This window comes from Nelumbo nucifera, chromosome 1 (genome assembly GCF_055504915.1).
Source record: "Nelumbo nucifera cultivar China Antique chromosome 1, China Antique-T2T, whole genome shotgun sequence".
NCBI classification, from domain to species: Eukaryota; Viridiplantae; Streptophyta; class Magnoliopsida; order Proteales; family Nelumbonaceae; genus Nelumbo; species Nelumbo nucifera.
In genome coordinates this window covers 5,807,373-5,828,862 of record NC_142649.1, presented here as the reverse complement: position 1 = coordinate 5,828,862, position 21,490 = coordinate 5,807,373, and the positions used below count along the sequence as shown (strand labels likewise).

At 38.9% G+C, this 21,490-nt stretch overlaps 1 protein-coding gene across 1 annotated transcript in view; it reads left to right on the top strand.

Annotated features, from left to right (window-relative positions):
- The window catches only part of LOC104605195 (protein FAR1-RELATED SEQUENCE 8-like), a 50,627-nt gene that overhangs the window by 15,010 nt on the left and 14,127 nt on the right, over positions 1-21,490 (top strand). Inside the window, exon 3 of the mRNA XM_010269842.3 lies at positions 12,165-12,726. Coding sequence (XP_010268144.1) covers positions 12,169-12,726 — 558 coding nt within the window. The 5' untranslated portion in view covers positions 12,165-12,168. The remainder of the gene's footprint in view (positions 1-12,164; positions 12,727-21,490) is intronic.

The following is a 21,490-nucleotide window of genomic DNA, read 5'->3' as shown; positions in this document are numbered from 1 at the left end:
CTCTCAACCATCCAGATTCCAGAAGAAACCATTAGTGTATCAAAATAAACAAACTACTCTAGAACCTTTAAACATACATCTGCTATGTGTGCATGGCGTAGCTCAAGCCAGATAGGGTCATGATCCTCCAAAAGAACCTCCTTTTTCTCTGGGGGACCACCTATTTTGCTTGGAACCTATATTATGTGTGTATTACATGTTAATATCATAACAAAAGCTGTGGAAAGACAAAACCTATATTATGTGTGTATTACATGTTAATATGTCAACTTTTCTTAAAAGGAACAGTTTAAATTTTCTTGAAATAGGTGGGTAAGGATGATAGATACAAGAGTATAAGATGCATCAATATTGCATCCTAGTCAGTGAATAACCACAAAATTATAGAAATCCTTAAACCTTTATAATGATGATTAAGGAAAAAGCTATCTTTGCATCTTGTTCCACAGTGTTCCACAGTTGCTGGTAAGAGGAGAGGCTTGCTCTCCACTGCTAACTACTTTACAGTTCCCTTCTTTCCACGCATTTCTGAGTGAAGGGAAGTGGGTATAACATCTAAGCATCTAACCATGCTTACATGGGCTGTTGCCATTCTAACCATGAAGAAGGTCCATTAAACTATTATGTAGGGGTGAGGGTCCCGTTGGGTTCATTTGTAAGGTGTGGTTTTGGCTAGGTTGGGTTGTTTATAGTCATTAGGTCTGCAGTATTTGGTGGTGATGAGGAGGTTGTATGCCAATGTTTTGTGGTGTCTGTGATACTTGTCTTTTATGTTTTGGCCCCTTTTGTTGTAAGATATGGCCTTCCTCTTGTTGCTGGCCTAGTTGGAAATTGGAATGGCCTTCCTCTTGTAAGATGTGGCCTTCCTCAGGTGCTTTTGTTATTTTTTCAGTAAGCTCTCTGGCTCCCATGAAAAAGTTAGTTTCCCTGGGTATCACTTACCCCTAGGTGGGTAAGTAACTTTCCCAGCTGGGGGGAAAGTTTATAAAACATAATGGGACAAGTTTGTCCATTCTAACATTAGTTTTTTATGGGTAAAAAAGTCATTATATAACTTACTTAGGAACCAAAAGAACATGGGTAAGTGAATTTACCTAGATAAATGTTTCCTGTCTAGGTAAGTGCACTTAGCCAGGTAAGTGGCCTTTTGGAAAATGAATGGGGCCTAAGTGTTTGGAATTTATTTTGTGTATAAGAAAGAAATTGGAATTCTTATTATTTTTTACTTTAAGTCAATATGGGATTTCGGTCTTACTTTCTAATTTTAGTTCTGGAGTTCGCAGTCCTAGAGCTATGGTAGTCACTCTATTTCCTTTTTTTTATGAGTAATAATGAAATTTTATTAATTCAGAAACTGATTTAGATTTATAATCTCGTATAACCCTGGAGGCCTGGCGCCCCCCAAGTGGAGGGTGGATGAAGCTGAACTTTGATGGAAGCAGCTTTGGCAATCCTGGTCCTTCCGGAATTGGTGGAGCGTTTAGAGATGAGAATGTGAATATATGTGGTTTGTATTCAGGACCTATTGATCAAGGTGACTCAGTGAGAGCTGAATTTATGGCTGCTGTTGTTGGAGTGCAAAAAGCAAAGGATATGGGAATTACAAGGCTGATTGTTGAAGTGGACTCAAAAATAGTCATTGGCTGGTTGAAAAAAAGGAGAAGGGGTTCTATGGCAATTCAGAAATGATTTCAGAAGATTCAAGATGATATCAAGAAATATGCAAATCCATGTAAGATGGGTTAGGAGGTCTGCTAATGGGTTGGCGGGATGGATTAGCTAAGCAAGGAATTCATAGGCAACATTTGTTTTGGGCTCAATGTTAATTGTGTGTGGGGACTTTTGATGTATAGGGTCTTTGCCCTAACAACTTCTTGTTGTACCCTTTTACTCTTTAATCTTAATAAAAAATTCTTGAGTTGCTGATCAAGAAAAAAAATCTTGTACAACAACCCTTGGAATGGCTCAAGCTGCAGCCTCTCCTAACAGATTGCCAAGAAACTAGGAAAAGAGTACAGAAATCACAGCTGAGCCCAGAACAATTCCTCCCTATTTGCCCCTTGTTTGGCTAATACATCAACCAAAGCATTTGCTGATTTCCCCACTCATTGAATAGAAACTGACATATTCCTTGTCAGCCATTTAATCTTCTTAATTTCGTTCTTTTAGCACCAAACAACATCCTCAGGGTTCTTCAACCAGCCCATCACCACCTTGGAGCCCTCTTTAATAATTAATTGTTCTACCCCCAATTGGTTTGCAAATTGCACCCCTTGTACAACAGCTAGTAATTCTGCAGAATCTCTGAATCCCAAAGGACCCAACTACAGATGAACAACCTATCCAAGCTCATTTCTCAGAATCCCCCATTTTAGATGGCCCTGGATTGCCCAAACTGCTCCCATTGAAATTCAGCTTCAATGAGCCTTCAGGCAGGGGAAACCACCTTTTACTACCCTATTCTTTATGGAAGAGCAACTCGCTACTACTGACCAATTTCTCCAAAAGTCATTAAATGAGAACTGATGGAAAATTTCCAATGTCTTCAACCAGTGTATTGTCCTATTCAACACACAGTCCTTCAATTCCTAGCTGCTCATTTCCTTCTCTTGAAAGATTCTAGCATTCCTTTCTTCCCATGACATCCAAATCAAGGCTGCTCGAGCACATCTAGACATTAATCTTCTTCTTTTTATAGTTCAACTGAAAGTAGAATGGTCAAAGATCAAGCACACTTTTGCTGGCAAGCTCCAACTACACCCAAACAAAGAGAGTAGCCAAGTATCCAAGCTGCAAGGTGCCAACCAGCTGGTTGGTAAAGTCTCTTGTTGGTCGTAGTGGAGACTTGGGATCGAATCCCACCTGCACAAATCAAAAGAGAGTAGCCAAGCCCATAAGTTTGCAGTGAACGGACAAGATTGGAGTAAATGGTAACAATCCTCCCCATGATCTCTACAGAGGGTACACCAGTTGGGAGAAATGCGAAGGAAGGGTCTTCTCTTTTGTAAGTTATCTAAAGTGTTTAGTTTCCCATAGTACACTTCCCAACAAAAAAGCCATAATCTTTGGGGGTACCAGCCTGCACCAAATTTCCTTTGAGGAAAAAAGTTGTAGAATAGAAGACTGAGACATGGACTTAAAGAAAGAGGCGCAAGTAAAAGTCCCTTTGGGCCTAGGATCTCACACCCTTTTGTTTGGATTGGAAGGATGCAAACAAAGCTGATTAAGGAGGCAAAGAAAGTTAGATAGAGAGTCAATTTCAGCATCCCTTAACCCCCCCCTTAAGAAACCCAAAATCCCAATTTGGAGCCAAGAGTGTTCTTGAGGGTGAGACAAAATTTGAGACCACCTCTTTTTTATACAATAAAATGGAGAACAACAAGGGGAAAAAGTCCTTTAAAGGGGTATTTTCTACCCAAATATCCTTTCAAAACCAGATAGAGTTACCTGAACAAACTTCGTACCTGACAAACTTGAGAAACTAAGGAAGAGTTTTGTAGATGGCCTTCCAAGGTGTCACTAGATTAGCCTGCCTTGAAACCTGCGTCCCACCCATTCTTTGAGATGCCATGAATGCTGCCCACCACTTCATGCCAAAACTTCTCGCTCTCCAACGGCCAATGCCATAGCCATTTCCCCAACAATGCTAGATTTTTTTTGAACCACCCTCCCTATCCTCAAACTCCCTACTCTTTGCTTCTACACACAATTTCCCACTTAATCAAATGATCCTTTTCCCTTGTCCCGGTTTCCAAGGGAAGTCTCTCATTAACTTCTCTAGCTTACTAGCTTCCCTAGGTGGTATCCTAAAGATAGATAGAAAGTAAGTGGGTAAGTTTGCCAATGTAGCTCTTATTAATGTGATCCTACCACCCAAAGAAATGCAATTCTTTTTCCACGAAGCTATTCTCTTCTCAAACTTTTCTAAATTGGAGTCCAGAACCTACTCTCCCTAGGATTTGCCCCTAACAGAAGCCTTAAATAAGACAAAGGCCAAGATGAGAAGGAGCACTCAAGACACTTAGCAATAGCCTCAACCTCCCTATCCTCCAAGTTAATACCTGCTATGCAACTCTTTTCCAAATTTATTTTCAGACTAGAGATTCTTTCAAAACCTTTGATTAACTCTTCCAAATTTGCTACCTTCTCACTAATACCCCTTCACAAAATATCATCAAATCATTTGCAAACTGAAGATGGGTGACTGGGATCTGGTTCCTCTCTACTCCCAACCCTGGTGATATTTTCCCCATCGGCCTTAGCCATAAAGTTCTGCTCAAATAATGCCCAAGAATATTTTGAGTAGAATATTGCATCCTATTTTTTGGAGTAGAAGATAATTCACCATTCATCTTGTGCTTATACCATTGAGTAGAATGAAAGGTGTAGTTGAATGAAGGGGTGTCCTCTTTTTCTTTTAATAAATTTTTGATTTACCTTAAAAAAAAAGCCTTTGAGCAGAATGGTATTGCTAAGAGGAAGAATGGACACATTCTTGAAGTGGTTAGGAATATGATGCTTAATAGTGCTTGTTCATGTCTTGGGTGATAAAGTTCCTATTTCTATCTATCTTATTAATCACATGCATTCCCGTATTTTTGGTTTTAAGACCCCTTTTCATGTTTTATATCCATATCTTGATGGTGAGATTTTTCAGTTCTTCTAAGGTCTCTTAATTGCTCTTGTTATGTATATATTCTTGGCTCCCATAGATCTAAACTTAATCTTAAAGAAGTTAAATGTGTATTCTTGCATTTTGCATCTACTCAAAAAGGATATTGCCAATATGATCCTATTACTGGCTAAAATTTGTTTCCATAGGTGTGTCCTTTGCTGAATTCTTTATTTTTCTCATGCTTTTGGTGAGGGAGAGAAGCGGAGAAGGATAGCGTATTTGATCCTTCATTTGTTCCACTTCTCCAATTCCTTGTTTTTCCCAGGATATGCCAGTCCCTTGTAATCCGTTTTTGTCAATTCTGAGTCCCCATAAGCAGTTCTAGGTCTATCAATGGTGAACAGAGGTTGTTGCACCCTCATACATTCCCTTAATTAGGTCTAGATATGTATTTGGTACTTATTTTTTTTTCCAAAACCCACCATATTATTTTTTAGGAGCTCTATCGTATGCTTCTTCAGATCAATGAATACCATGTGAAGGTCATAGTTATTGTAACTCTGGATATTGCCTTTGCTTTAATTATAGGCACCATGATGCCCTTTCTCAATTATTTTTTTAATAAGGATTTATTAATGATTAGTAAAGAAAGTTTTTTTTTTTATTTTTTTTATTTTTTTATCAATATGATCAATAGAGAAAGTTTCACAGTAGAGACTTCCCAAACAGAGGCATGAGATGTAGCCTCAATTGCAAAAACATAATTCATTTGAGCCCAAAATAAATGATTCTTATGCACTCCTTGCTTAGCTAAAAAATCTGCTATCCCATTAGTTGATCTCCTTTCCCATTGAACTCTAATTGTCATATTTATAGTCAGCCATTTAAATATTTTCATAGCTTCCCCATAGGACCAAATTACAGTCTTTGGTTCCTTAAACTACCCAATTATCAATTTTGGATCACCTTCCATTAGCAATCTCTCAGAGTTCAGCTCTCTAGCAATCTGTACCCTGTGTAATATTGCTCGAAATTCCACATTTACAGAATCCTCCACACCGATAGGACCAGAGAATAAATCAAGAATATGACCTTTTGTGTTCCTAAAGACTCCCCCAATTCCAGATGACCCAGGATTACCTAGGTCATTTCCATCAAATTTTAATTTGATAAAACTTTCTTCAAGGGGCCTGCAAACTGCAATAGGCTTGTCCTTAAAATAATAGAGCTTTTTGCTACCAGTTCCCGATTCCTCCAAATTTTGTCAAAGGAAAAGTGTGAAAATAAGTCCAAATCTTTAGCCCAATGTATAGCTTGTTAACTATGCATTCCCAAACAACAATGTAATTCCTTTCTCTCCTCCCAAATTGTCTAAGCCAATGTAGTCCTGGCACATCACAACAAGACTTTACCTTTCTCTTAGGCCGACTGAAAGGTTGTAGGGTCAAATAGACTATCAATCAGCAGAGGCACAGTTCACCTGCATCAAAATAGACCAAAAAGCTTTTTTCAAAAGCCTACCTTAAAAAGGTAGGAGATTAGTAAGTGGTAGCAACTTTCTCCGTTAGCTTTGTAGAGGATGAATCAGTCTGGAGAAATACTAGGTGTAGTTCTTCTATTTCTTCTATTTTCCAAATTATCCTAAGTATTTAGTTTCCCAAGAAAGACTTCCCAGCAAAGCTCCCACCTTGGGAGGGATGGGTTTGGACCAAATTTCATTGCTATGGAAAGACTGAGGGGTAGCTGGGTAGGGACAGAGCACAAAGTAGAGAAAAAAGAAGCATAGGAGAACAAACCCTGAGGGTGAGGAGTCCAAACTTGATTGTCTAGTTTAGAAGGATTTCCAAAAAAAAAAAAAAAAAAAAAAAAAAAAAGAAAGGAACAAACCTTTGGATGATGTTCATTTTTTAACACATAGAGGGTGTACATGGAAGGAAAAAAGTCCTTAAAGGCGGGGTTACCAATCCAAATATCTTCCCAAAAAAGAACCTTATCTCTAGTACACACATCATACTTGATAAGGTTTAGAACTTCAAGAAGAATTCCATTTATAACCTTTCAAGGAGAATTCAAAGTAGCCTGCCAGGATACACTAGCATCCCAACCATTACTTGCTCGTCCATGAATACTTCCTACAACCTCATGCTAGAGCCTTTCCCTCTCCAATGGTCATCTCCATGATCATTTACCTAACAAATCTATATTCTTTTCCCCAATATCACCTATGCTCAAAACCCCCTGTTTCTTACTTTGCACACCATTTCCTACCTAACTAGATGATCCTTTCTTCCTTCACTAAGCTCCTGCAAGAAATCCCTAATAATCTTCTCTAACTTCAGCGCCTCCTTTTGTGGCCTCCTAAAGATTGAGAGCTAGTAAACTGGCAGATTTGCTGAGGTAGGCTTTATGAAAGTATTTCGACCCCCAAAAGAAACATAGTTTCTCTTCCAAACCGCCAATCTCTTAGCACAATTTTCTGCAACTGGGCTCCAAAACCTTCCTTTCCATGGGTTATTTCCTAGGGGCATACCTAAGTATTTTATTGGCCAACTAGGGGGTAAGACAACCTAAGGAACCCACTACTTCAATCAGCTTCACCTCATCCAAATTTATCCCAGCCACACAACTCTTTTCAAAATTAACCTTAAACTTAGAGAGATGTTCAAACAACTATACCACCCACTACAGATTCCATGCCTTCTAAGGTCCCCATCCTCACAAAAAATGATTGTATGATCCGCAAACTGCAAATGTGTTACAACAATACCATTTCTACCGATGCTCCAGCCTTGAAAGAGGTCCAACCTATTGGCTCTCAAGATAAGTCTATTGAATATATCAGCTACCAAGGTAAACAAGAAGGGAGAGAGGAGATCCCCTTGCCTTAACCCTCGGGTAGCTGGAAAGAAATCCCTGACCACTCCATTGATCAAAATCAAGTAATGACAAATTTTCAGACAACCTTCAATCCACCCACACTGCCTTTCTCCAAATCCACAATTTCATAAGAATTTCTGATATAAAAGACCAATCAACCATGTCATAGGCTTTCTTCAAGTTCAGCTTACACATAAAGCCTTTCTTTCTCCTCTTGAAATCCTCCACACTCTCATTTGCTATTAAGATTTGAACTTTGAAAGAGCTCGGATATAGAAATAATGGGTGCTTTTGTAACATTTTTCTTTATCTTACTGAAATGTTTAATTATCCATAATGGGTCTACCTCTCCCATTCATTTTTGTATTTCTACTTGAATGCCATTAAGTCCTATTGCCTTCCTTCCATCTTATTTAAAGCCTCTTTTACTTTTGGAAACTCTAATTTTACAAAAGTACTAATTATTTCTAGTTATATCTGATCTCTTTCATGGTTCGCACCCTTTATATGTTCTTCATTTAGTATATATATATATATATATATATTTTTTTTTTTTTTTATTTTTTAAATAGCCACTCTTTCTTTTATTGATTTCCTTATCTTTTACCAAGACTCTTTGATCTTCCTCTTTGATGCATCTAACATGATCCATATCTTTATTTTTCGTTCATCTTTTCATGTTTATAAATTCCATTTCCCCTCCCTTTTTTTATTGGAAACGGTAACTTCATTAAATAACTTTAAAATAACTTTCCAAATTTAAGTACAGCTGTCAACCCCCAAGTAGGTGTTGAGCCCCAGTTATCTTTCTTACAAAACTGCCCAGAACATACTCTCCCTCACAGTCCCTTGTTTAGCCAACTGTCAGCTAAACCATTAGCTGATCTCCTTGTCCATTTGAAGCATGCACCGATTTCCCTTGTTGTATTGTGGATTTCCCTTATGGGCTGTCTATAAATCCAGGCTCCCAACTTACCAGATTGCAGCCACTCGATCAACAATTTAGAGTCTCCCTCAATCTCAATTTGGTGTAACCCCAATTGTTTTGCATATCTTACACCTTGAAGCAAGGCCATCACCTCCACTCTCAATGAGTCCCCCATTCCATTTTCTCCCTTTTTGTAACATATGTGTAGTGATGCAAAGACAGTTTTACCTTTTTTCCTTTAAGTTATGTTGATCCTAATAAAATAACGAGACACTGCCACTCACATCTTTAAGTTATTACCTTTCCATTTCTTCTATGATTCCAAGACTGTTATCATGGTATCCGAGCTAAGAATCTAATAGATTCATCTTGTTTCGACTATATTCTCTCTCTTTTATCTCTCGTTTGTGGGTCTGAAAAGGGGAGTCGGATCTGTATTATTTGTGGACTGATCGAAGGTAACAGTTTTTTTTTTTTTTTTTTTTTTGATAGATCAAAGGTAACAGTTCTCATTTCTTTATTTTTCTTTCGGGTCTGGATTGTTGAGGGTTGGGAGTTGTAGGGGTATCCCTATGTGGTCAATTGTAGGTCAGCTGTGTCTGCATCAATTCTGGGTGATTTATGTGACTAGATCTGTGCACATACTCTAGAAGAACTTGTTTTCTCTTCTCCCACTGGTTGACAAAGTTGAAATTTTGTGCTAGGTGCTAGCTTATGTCTCACGAGATCAGAAAACATTGAAGTGCTCTCAGTTTAAAACCTCATAGACAAACCTGAGATAGTAGTGTAACAAGGCTTGACAGGTCTGTAATATCCTTTCTTAGCCTGATAGCGATTCTTTCAGAGTTATTTGTGCATTTCTAAAGATGTACAGAGATGTGGATTCCTGCTTTTTCATTCCCAGAAGATGTTCTACCTCAGTCTTGGGTGTGCTTGTGTGTGGACCAGTGGTTTGTATTGACTGAACTGACCCTTGTAGTGATCATGGTAACTGATGATTCAGCGACTTCTGGTATCATTGGAACACAATTTAATGGTAGTCAGTGCAAATAACATGTTTTTTCCTATCTCTGTCATGCCTGTGGATGGTCTAAACTATCTGGAATGGGCTAAAGGTAAGTTTGTTGGAGGGAGGGGAATGCTTGAGCATCTAATTGGAAGGGTTGTAGAACCCTAGGAAAGTGGTCCTACACATGACAGGTGGGAACAAGAGAACTGTGTGATCATGTGCTGGCTTTTATCCTCAATGCAGCCATCTATTAGGGAGAGCTTTATGTCAGCTGATACCATACCACAAAGTTGATATGGGACGAAGCAAAGGCCACCCATTCAAAACAGAGACACCATGCTAGTGTGTATCAGTTACTGGTTAAGTTTTCAGCTTATAAGCAGGGGTACAAAACACTCTCTACCTATTTTTCTGTCCCACTGTCAATTTATTTATTGGGGATGTGAGAAGGATGCAAGGGCCTAGAAGAATCTTGTTTCACAATAGTGGGCTTTTTCTTTCCTTGCAGGCCTCAACCCAATACATGAACCTATTAGAGTTAAAATATTGGGAAGCAAGGAATTACCCAGTCCACAGGAGGTGTATGCATTGGTTCACTTCAGTCTAAGGTGAGTACGAGGAATGTGATGAATCCTCCTGAGGGGGAACCAGTTGCCCTTGTGGCTAGAGGTGTGAGTACGAAGGTAGAGCAGACGGAGAAGACTGAAGAAGATAAAAAGGAAGTTATGGTGTACTTATTGTGTGGGATCGGGACATGCTAAGGAGAGCTATTGGGACTTAGTAGGGAAGCCTAAGAAGAACTGAAAGAAGCTGGGGAAGAAGGTTAGCTCAGCCAATGTTGCAGCTATCGCATCTGTTCATGATGATCAACTCACTACTATGTCTACTTAGAGTCAATCAACTGGTTTCGTACCTAGGGATGATGTTCTTTGTTCCATGTGTGATCAACTGGAGTAGTATAGTAGGGCTCTTTTTTTTTTTTTTTTTTTGATAAATGAGTGAAATAGTATAGTGCGACTCTTCATCAGTTGGATCATGGATGGAACCAGCAATTCATGGTTCTTGAACAAGCAAACCCCCTTCCCCCTATTTTGAACACACCAATTTTTAATATTATAGCCTAGAAGATATGGTTTGCTGATGTAAGCATGGAATGGCAATTGTATGGTGTGTCTCACACATCATTAAAGCTCCAATCATTATTTTTTACTCAATAATGTCCATATGATCAGAAGTAATGAAAATACATGTAAACATGAGTCAACAATTTTTTTTGAAGATAAATAAAAAAGAAATTCATTAATCTTAAAAAAAGGAGTACAATGAGGTGATGGGAGATCACCATACAAAAGTAAAAGAAACTTTCAACTCAACAGGTTACAATGCAACAAAAATAAAAACATTATCCCCTCCAGTCCAACTCCACGGATGACCAAAAATCTGCCTCAAATATTCTCTAGAAGCCCCTATGAATTCTGGAAGAATCAAAATTCAATCCAGTATTCTTTTGCCAATGAGGGTGGAAGTGGTTCTCTCAGGGCAGAGGTCTTGGCTGTTTTGGAAGGGGTAAGAAGAGCAAAAGAACTAAATATACAAAATCTAATCATTGAAGGTGACTCCAAGGTAGTTATCGGCTGGCTGGATAAATAAGAGATTGGACTTTGGGAATACACAAATGAAAAAAAAGGAATTCAAGTAGCTGTCAAGGGGTATGGTCATAAGGCTTCAGTGGGTTAAAAGGAGTCTAACTCCTTTGCTGATGCCTTAGCTAAACAGGGGGTGGGAAGGGTTCATTCATTGTAGGCATGCCTGTAAATCTTTGACTGTATCTTAACTATCCTTGGGGAGGGCTAAGAGAGTTAATCCTTCTCTTGGATGCCGTATTCTTTATTTTATTTTATTTTAATTAATGAAATTCTGGTTATTGGTAAAAGAAAAGATTCTTCTATTCCTCTCCTTCCAAATTTCCGAACAAAATTGCAAGAGGCACACAGGGCCACACTATTTTAGCTTTCTTACTTCCAACTAGAACTGGCCAGCAACCAAATATTACTTCTAGGATTCCATCTGTACATTGGACTAGTAGATGTATGACACTTTTCTGATTCCTCTGCAGCTCCACACAAATAGAACCTGATAACTAACTGCACTAACTGTAATCCTCTTCTTTCAAGTGATCTTGAGTTAAAATGCTCACATAGTGTAGTTCAAAAAATGAACCACAAATAGAACAACATCTTTTGTATTGTCTGGCTCAGAAGAATGCATTATCATTTTCTAAAAAAGAAATTGGTACTTGTTTTAGAACTATGAACCTGACACCCTGATAATATATGAGTTGATTTTTTTTTTTGATGAATAAGATCTGAGTTGATTTTTAGTCCAGTTAATCTCTTAGGCATGCCTCATTCAATGGTGGGTTCTCTTGAAACTTGAGGCAGTTGGTATGTTATTGGTGCCCCATATCAGTAAACCGGTCCTCAAGATTTTGCCAATACTAACTCTGTTAATGATTAGAAAAGTTTGAAAAATTTAGTCTTCTGAATTCTACCCTCCATTGATAAAAAACCCAAGTACTGTAATTCCAGTAACCATTAGCTCCAAGCATCTTTTTTTCTTTCAGAGATAGACCTGTTTAATGTGAATGTTGCTTCTGCAATCTGCATTTAGTTATTTTTCATTGTTTGAATCAATCAAGACGATGTATGAAGAATGGCTTCTGTAATTATATGCAGGAGTATGATGGAGAGCATCTTTGGTCAAGGACTTGATTCAGAAGAAAGCAATAGGGATTTGCAAGTTGAAACCTTCAACGAACATCAAACAACAGATAGTGACCTCTCAAAAAATGTTGATTTATGTATAGGTGGCAATGACAAGTTTGAAGAACAATCAGTTGAAACAATACCTGCCAATGCAGATGCCTTGGAACCATATGTTGGTATGGAGTTTAAATCAAGAGATGAGGCTAGGGAATTTTATGTTGCCTATGGAAGGCGGACGGGTTTCACTGTTCGCATTCATCATAATCGGCGTTCACGACTAAATAATGCTGTCATTGGTCAAGATTTTGTTTGCTCAAAAGAGGGCTTTCGTGCAAAGAAATATGTATACAGAAAAGATAGAATTCTTCCTCCACCACCTGTAACTAGGGAAGGATGTAATGCAATGTTAAGGCTAGCTCTAAGAGATGGAGTGAAGTGGGTTGTTACCAAATTTGTAAAAGAGCATAGTCACAAGTTAATGAGTCCTAGTAAAGTTCCATGGCGGCGATCAGAAAGGATTTTAATCAGTGAGGTATGTTTAAGGTCAATAATCTTTTAGTGTGTTACATTGCATCAATTATTAGGTACTTGCAACAATAATAGTAATAATGTAATGCTGATGATGATTATATCTTTTATTTCATTATCATTGTTAACATTTATTATTCTCGGGGTTATTCTTATTGTTGTTATCTTGTGCAATAAGTTTCTCTAGGGAGGGATTTTTGTGCCTGCATGAAATTGGGTTGTTACTAGAGAAATGAGAGGAAGAGAAAGGAGAGAGAGACATGATTGAGGGAGAGGTCTCCTCCATGTACAAACTCCAAGAGTTGTAGAAAACTTGAAGCTGGTAGTGAATCTCTTTGAGAGGGTCTCCAACTTTAGGATTAATTGGAATAAAAGTGTTTTATTTGAAGTTAATGTGCATGAAGATTTGTTGGAAGATATGGCAAATATTTTAGGCTGAGAGAAAGGCAATTGGTTGATCAAGTACCTAGAGCTCCCACTTGGTGACAACCCCTAAATCTTTGAATTTTTGGAACCCAGTGGTGGAAAGGTTTGAGAAGAGGAAGAAATAAAAAAAAAAGTTTTGAGAAGAGGCTTGCTGGCTGGAAGTGGATAACTCTGATCAAGTCTACTTTAGTGAACCAATCTGTCTATTTTATGTCAGTTTTTAGGATGCCCCAAGTTATCGTGAGAAAGTTGGAAAAGATCATGAGAGATTTTTTGTGGGAACCCAGGGAAGGAATGAAAGATCACTTGATTAGGTGAGAAGAAGGTGTCGAAGTTGAAGGTAGGAGGGTTGAAGATTGGGAATATTAGATTGAAAAATTGGGCGTTATTGAGTAAATGGCTTTGGAGGTTCCCGAGGGAGAGTGATGGACTTTGGTACAAAGTGATAGTAAGCATCCATGGGTTATCAAACAATGGATGGGATGTTGGTTATCTCCATAGAGCTTCCTTGGAAAGCCATCCATGACTGTCTTCCTGCCTTCCTCAATCACATCAGGTATGACTTGGTCTCGGGTCAAAAGCTTAGGTTTTGGGAAGACGCCTGGGTTCGGGAAATCCCCTTATTGGAGGTCTTCCCTTCTCTTATGCAATTTCCAACTTTAAAGGCAGGCCGGTGGCTGCCTTACGTTACTCCTCTCCCTCTCCTTTCCCTTTTTTTTCCCAATAAAGGAAATCTGGTGTCCTCCCATTCCCCCTAGAGTGGGTGCCTTATGTTGGGAAGTGTTTTATGGTTGCATTAATACTTGTGATAAGCTTCAAAGAAAAAGGCCAAACTGGTGCTTGTCCCCCAATTTGTGCAGCTTGTTTAAGGTTAATGGTGAGATTGCCTTTCATCTTTTAATCTCCAGTCCATTTGTTGGCTTTATTTGGGAGTGGTTTGCCTCACTTTTTGGTTGCAAGTGGCTCTCTCTTGTTAGCTTGGAAGGGCTGTTTTTCCCTTCTGTTTGCAGGTGTGCTACTAAAAGAGGTAGATTGATGTGGAAATGTACAAGGGCGGCAGTTGTTTGGACAATCTGGAGGAAAGAAACTCTAGATTTTTTGGGGAAAAGGAGATAACTAAGGAAGTATTGATTGAGGCCATAACCTTTCAAGTGGCTCATTGGGTTCAGACCTTGAGCTTGTTCTCAGATTTTCAGATTGATGATTTCTTCAGGGATTGGGAGATTATAATTGCTTCATCTTCTAGAAGAAAAGTTGAAACGGTGGTCTGGTTTCCACCACCTTGTGCTGGTTGAAATTGAACTTTGATGGGAGCAGTGCGAGCAATCTAGGCCCTGCAAGAATTGGAGGAGCTATTAGGGATGAGGAAGGTAACATCAGTGCCTTGTTCTTGGGTCCAGCTGGGCATAATGATGTGGCATCAATAGAATTCTTAGCTGCTGTATTTGAGCTTGAGAAAGCTAAGGAATTGGGCCTGGAAAGGCTAATTATTGAAGGTGATTCCAAAACAGTTGTGGACTGGTTAAGGAAAGGGGAAGGAGTCTCTTGGCACCTAAGGAATGGGCCGAATCATAGTTGTCAAGGCGACGCCTGGAGGCTTGCTTCGCCCAATCGCCAAATAGTTTCGTACACTATGCTATAAAATACTTGTATATTTTTAATTTTTGACATTATAATTATAAAACAGGCATCATTAAACTAGAATACTCATTTATACTAATTTCTTTTTATTATTTTCTTATTTGTTAGGGTTTAATCAACACAAACATTGCTAACTGTTGTATTGAACCCATGGTTCAAAGTATCGATACACCTTTGTCTTTTGGTAGAGGTGTATTCGTACTTATAACGATACTCCCCTTATTTTTTTATTTCTTTGGTTTTCAATTTCATTTTTAAATATATATATTATTTTAAAAAATGGGTTCTCGAAAACACCTGTAAACATGTGTATTGGGGCACCAAAGATATAATACTATACACCCGATACAGGGCGTATCGTATTGAAGTTTTGATCCTTGATTGAATCCTCAAAGATTTCAGAACCTGAACAATAAGCAAGGGAAGAACTTAAAATTTTGTCCGATACACATTTTCTTCTTATAGTTTTTCTTCTTCCACCTTTTCTTTTCTTCTTTTCCTATAACAAAAGTAGGGGTTCAGCCCCTATATTTTATGAATTTTCTTTCCTTTGTTCCTTTTCTTTCATAAAATGTTGGTTTTCTATACTTAAAACATGAAATTTATACTTCTCTTATGAAAATTATGGATAATTATTAAGGAAAGATGGCTATGGAACCTAGGGAACTACCCTAGGATATCGCCTAGCCTCGCCTTGGTGCCTTAAAAACTATGGGCCGAGTAGAAAGGTGTTGAAATAAAGATATGTAAAAGAAAAGAATATTTCTTGAGGTGTTGAAATAAAGATATGTAAAAGAAAAGAATATTTCTTGAAGAAGAAGAGAAGAAAGGAGAAAAAGGAAGAGAAGAGATTTGAGAGAGAAAAGAGAGCAACAATGCTGGCTGCCCTCTTCACTATTATTTATAGTCTAAAATAATAAAGAGTACAAAGACCAATATGCCGTTATAGGGCGGCTAACACATAAAACGCATAAAACAATTAAAATAACTGCTTAAAAAGGACCCAACAAGAGTGTTGTGGTCCCCACTTCCTATCTGAGCAATAAATAATCAAACAATTTGGGAAGAAAGAAACGCTAGAATTTTCCAAGATAAAGAGAGGTCCTTTACAAAAGTGAAGGAATGTATCTTAACCAGGACTATCCATTGGTTGAAATCCTTGGCTTCTTTAGCTCTTTTTCATTTGATGACATCTGGAGAAATTGGGCCACAGTTGCACACACTTCGGTTAGAAAAACCAGAGCCACTACAGTTTGGGTAACTCCCCCAGAAGGTTTTTTTAAACTGAATTTTGACCGAAGTAGCTAGGGTAACCCAGGACCGTTTGGCATTGGAAGAGTATTGAGGAATGAAAATGGCAACATCATATCCTTATTCTCAGGCCCGATAGGGATAGGGGACTCTACAAGAGCTGAGATATTGGCTGCAGTACAGGGAATTCAGATTGCTAATCAACTAGGAGTGGGGAACCTATTGATTGAAGGGGATTCTAAGGTGATTGTGGGCTGGTTGTCAAATCTAGACTTAGTTGTTTGGAGTTATAGGGATCTTATAAAAAAAGTTAAATGTTTAACAAGGCACATAACATGTAGATATCAGTGGGTGGGTAGGGAGGCAAATGCTTTGGCTGATCATCTTGCTAAATAGGGGTCTACTAGGGACCATTTATTCTGGGCCGCATTATAATTTTATTTTTGCTCTCTTGCAACAGTTAAGGGAGGCTGCATCTTGTGCCTCTCCAAGGGATTCTTGTAAAATCTTATTCCTTTTGTTTAATGAAATCATTTTCAATTATCAAAAAAAAAAAAAAAAAACTACCACTATAGGCTACACAATTTGTCTAAAACCTCAACACCCCCTCAAGTTGGGAGTAAATGTCACACATTCCCAACTTGCGTAGATTGTATTCAAGCTTATTCTTTGCAACCCCTTTGGTGAAGACATCAGCCAATTGTAGTTCAGAGGAGACATAAGGCAAGCAGACTTCTATCAACCTCAATGTGTTTAGTCTTGTAATGCTGAATTGGATTGTGGGCAATATTGATTGCAACTTGGTTGTCACAATATAACATTATGGGGTCCTCAGCTTTTATTCCAATCTCACTCAGTAGAGATCTCACCCAAAGTAGTTTTGAAACACCATGAGCCATAGATCTATATTCAACCTCTACACTTGATCTAGCCACAACTGATTGTTTTTTATTCTTCCATGAGAACAAATTTTCTCCCACAAAGGTGCACACCGCTGATGTAGATCTCATGTCATCTAAGCAAGCTGCCCAATCTTCATCTGTGTAGGACTCTAACTTTAAATTTTCATGGTTTGAGAAAAGAATCCCTTTGCCAAGATGCTTCTTCAGGTATGCAAGTATCATCTCAATGGCTTCCTAGTGCTGAACTTGAGGAGCATGCATATACTGACTCACAACACTAACAACATAGGAGATGTTTGGACGTGTTATACATAAATATAGTAGCTGGCCTACCATCCTTTGATATCTTCCTGTATCCTTAACCAACTCACCATCCAAAGCATTAATTCTATGATTTGTATCAATAGGAGTATCAGCTGGTTTAGTTCCTAGCTTCCCAGTCTCCTGTAGTAAATCCAACACATACTTCCTCTGAGAGATGAAAATCTCATACTTGGATCTTGCAACCTCAATTATCATTTCCTATAACAACTATATCATCTACATGTGCAATCAATATTGACAAGAGTGTTTCTCTCCTTTTTACAAAGAGAGTATGGTCGGATTGAGTCTATGTGTACCCAAAATGGATAAGTGCTCCTTTGAACCTGTCAAACCATGATCTAGGTAATTGTTTCAAACCATATAGTGATTTCTTCAGCCTGTAAACTTTTCCCTTACCAACATTCTCATAAAAACTAGCTGGAATGTTCATATATACCTCCTCTTGCAGATCACCATTAAGGAAAGCATTTTTAACATCAAGCTGGAATAGAGGCCATGAAAAGATAGCTGCTAGGGACAAGAGAATCTGAACTGAGCTCATCTTAGCAATTAGTGCAAAAGTCTCAAGGTAATCAATACCATAGGTCTGTGTATACCCTTTTGTAACCAACCTTGCTTTGTACCTCTCTATGCTGCCATCAACCCTATACTTCACAATGAACACCTATCTACATCCGATTGTCTCTTTGTCTGTAGGAATATCAACTATTTCCCATGCTCGGTTTTTAACTAAGGTTTCCATTTCTTCTTGCATAGCTAGTTTCCACTTAGGTTTGGAGAGAGCCTCATTGACATTCCTGGGTATAGACACAGGATCCAAGGAAGAAAGGAAAGCATGGTAGGAGGGTGATAAGGCACTGTAGGAGAGATGGTGTGAAATGCAATGGGTTGTACACTTTCTCTTCTCTTTGCGGAGTGCAATGGGAAGATCAAAATTAGAGCGATCAATTGCCACAACAGTGTTAGGTATAGAAACATCATTACCAGGGGAAATAACAGGCTTAGGCTCAAGGCAAATACTTGGAACTGTATCAGCTGAAGCTGGGATCTCAGGTGGACTGATGGAGAGTGGTGCAAGTTCTTCTATCTGAGCATGTGTGGAGTCAACCCTCTTTTGGTGACGCCGATAGACTTGTGAGGCTGGTCGTAGTGGATCAGGCAGTGGGACTGTAGTTGCTGATGGTGGAATAAGTGGGTCAAATGAAGGAACAAATGACACCAGAAGAGGGACATGTTGTGAGTTCTCCTCCCCAAAACACTCCCCCCGAGGAGAACCACCCAAGAAAAAGAAAGTAGACTCAAAAAAGGTAATATCCATAGTAACAAACCTACTCCCCGACATTGGATCACAACAACAATATCCCTTTTGGTTTTGAGCATACCCAAGAAAACACATTTCTTGGCCTTAGGATCCAATTTCTTGCGATGAGGACCAAGAATGTGAACATAGGAGACAACAAAAAATTCTCAAAGATTTACAAAATATCTCCCCATCTAGAAAAAGCAAGCTGATAAGTGTCTTAAACCCCAAAATGTGTGAAGGAACACGATTAATTAGATACCCGATTGGGAGAACTGCATCCCCCAAAAAATGAATAGGAGTTGAGGCACACACCATAAGGCTCCTTGCCACCCCCACAATATGTCTATTCTTCCTCTCTGCTACCCCATTTTGTTGCAGTGTGTATGCACAACTACTCTAATGAATCACACCATGCTCCAAAAAGTATGAGGACAAGTCCTTCTCAAAGTATTCTCTAGCATTATCTGATCTGAAGAATTTAGTCCTCACTCCAAATTGTGTGAGAACCATCTGGTAGAACTATCGCACCAAGATGGGTACGTCATCACGTGATCTCATCAGATATATCCAAGAATACCGTGCATGATCATCCACAAACAAGAGAAAATAACGGTAACCACCCATGGAAATAATGTGGCAAGGACCCCATACATTAGTATGAACAATATTAAAAGCAAATGAACTTTTTTTATTAATTGATTTAAAAGAATGCCTACAATGCTTTCCCAATTGATAGCTTTCAAATTCCAAAGTAGACAACTGAATAGACTCAAACAGCTTTGGAAACAAAAGCCTCAATGAAATGAAAGAAAGATGACCCAAATGATTATGCCAGAGCATAATCTGACTCACCGACTTTGATCCACTACTACTGCTGCTACTAACATGATGGCTTTGATGTCTCGGAATATCATCCAGAAGGTAGACTCCATTCACCTCACGACTACTCCCAATCGTCCTCTTTGATTCCAGATCCTACAAAACACAATTACCAAGAAGAAAGGTCACTGAGCAGTTCAAATTTTTTATCAGAGAGTTTACTGAAAGAAGATTAGTGTAAAGTTTAGGGACATGCAAGATAGAGGATAAAGAAATGTCATTAGTCACTCTAACTGTCCCTTTTCCAACAATGGGAATATGGGAACCATATGCTATAGAGACTTTATCTCTACCAGAAAACAACTAGTAAGAACTAAAGAGGGTAGATATATTGGTCATGTGCTTAGATGCCCCTAAGCCTATAACCCAGGGAGGTACCTCCTTATCTAAGGTGGATACATGATTTGCAATTGCATATGAACTACTTGTATTAGCAAAGGAAGTAGTATAATTGGCTCCTGCACTGTTCAGCCCATCTGAAAACTAGAACTGGCTAAATCCTTCTTACTCATAAGCTGTTCATACTTTTTCAATTCAATCCTCACTGCTACTGTTGCAATGGACTCCAAATCAGCCTGGGAGAGGGGTCCTGAAGGGTCTCCTATAATTGCCACATTTGCATTTCCCTTCTTGTTCTTGACCCGAGCTGGTACAAGATGAGGGTAAAACTTCCAACAGGTGTCTCTGGTATGTTTAGTCTTCTTGCAACAGTCATACACCAAGTCCTTCTTGTCCTCCTTCCTAGCCTCACTACTCTCCTTGTCTCCATTTGGCTTAGATTTAACTGTACTAACCATAGCTGACTGATCAATCCCAGGCTGTCTCAATATGACATTCCTCCTGCTCTCCTCCCCAGAGACAAAGGCATAAGCTTGAGAAAGAGTCACACTTTCTCTAGAAAGGAGATGTTGCCTGGCAATGACGAATTCAAGGTTCAACCCAGCCAAGAACTCAAAAACCCTATTCTTTTCTACCAACCCTTGATAGGTTGTTGCATCCTTCATACTCTCCCAAACCACAGTTTCTAAGTGGTCAATCTCCTGCCAAAGAGAAAGTATGGAGAAATAGGTGGCAAGAGGTCTATCTCCCTGTTTTGTACTAATCACCTGATTCCTTAACTGATAGGCTCTAACTACATTTTGTTTCTGGGAAATGGGAATAGGTGTTAGTCACTCCATCCCAAATCTCCTTTGCAGTATTAGCCCATAAAAAAATTTTACCAATGTGAGGTAACATAGAGTTACACAACCAGGTCATCACCATGTAATTCTCCTATACCCACCAGGAGGGATTTGTATCAGGTTTTTTCTCCGCCCCACTGATGTACCCCAGTTTCCCACGAGCACCAATGGCCATCTTGGCTGATTGTGCCCATTCTAGATAATTTATACCATTAAACTTCACTGTAGTAATGATTCTAGACCCAAAAATATCACTACTACCTCCAACACCCAGTCCCATGTTACTAGTGGACTTATGCTCGGTACTCCAACTGTCCACTTTACTTCAAACAGTTCAAAAGCATAAAGTAATTAGGTAGAGAGCCTCCAATATCAAATTGATATCACACACAAAGGTAATAGACCTTTCCGAAAGAAGAAAACCCTATCTGGAGAGAAATCTCTCTCCTCCCACTGTCTCCCACTGGAGAGAAAAGTGAATCAGCCACTCCAGACAGTTCAGAAAATTCCAGAAACCTAACCGCCCCTATAGAATACCTAGAGGACAATACCTGAGCGCCCAATATTAGGTCAAAATTGAAAAGTCCAACTTGATTAGGACTCTTCCCTGCATTCCAGTTCTTCCTGATTTTGATGCCAAAACATAGATCACCCTCCTAATGACTAGATCACACCAAAAAAAAAATCCAAGAACTGGGCAATCTGAAGTAAATCGATCAGCCCCTTATCTCATGCAATCAGCTAATCTAGGACTGCATGGAAAAAAACTTCAAGAAACCCTAACCGAGCTCTGATACCAAGTAGAAAGGTGCTGAAATAAAGATATGTAAAAGAAAAGAATATTTCTTGAAGAAGAGAAGA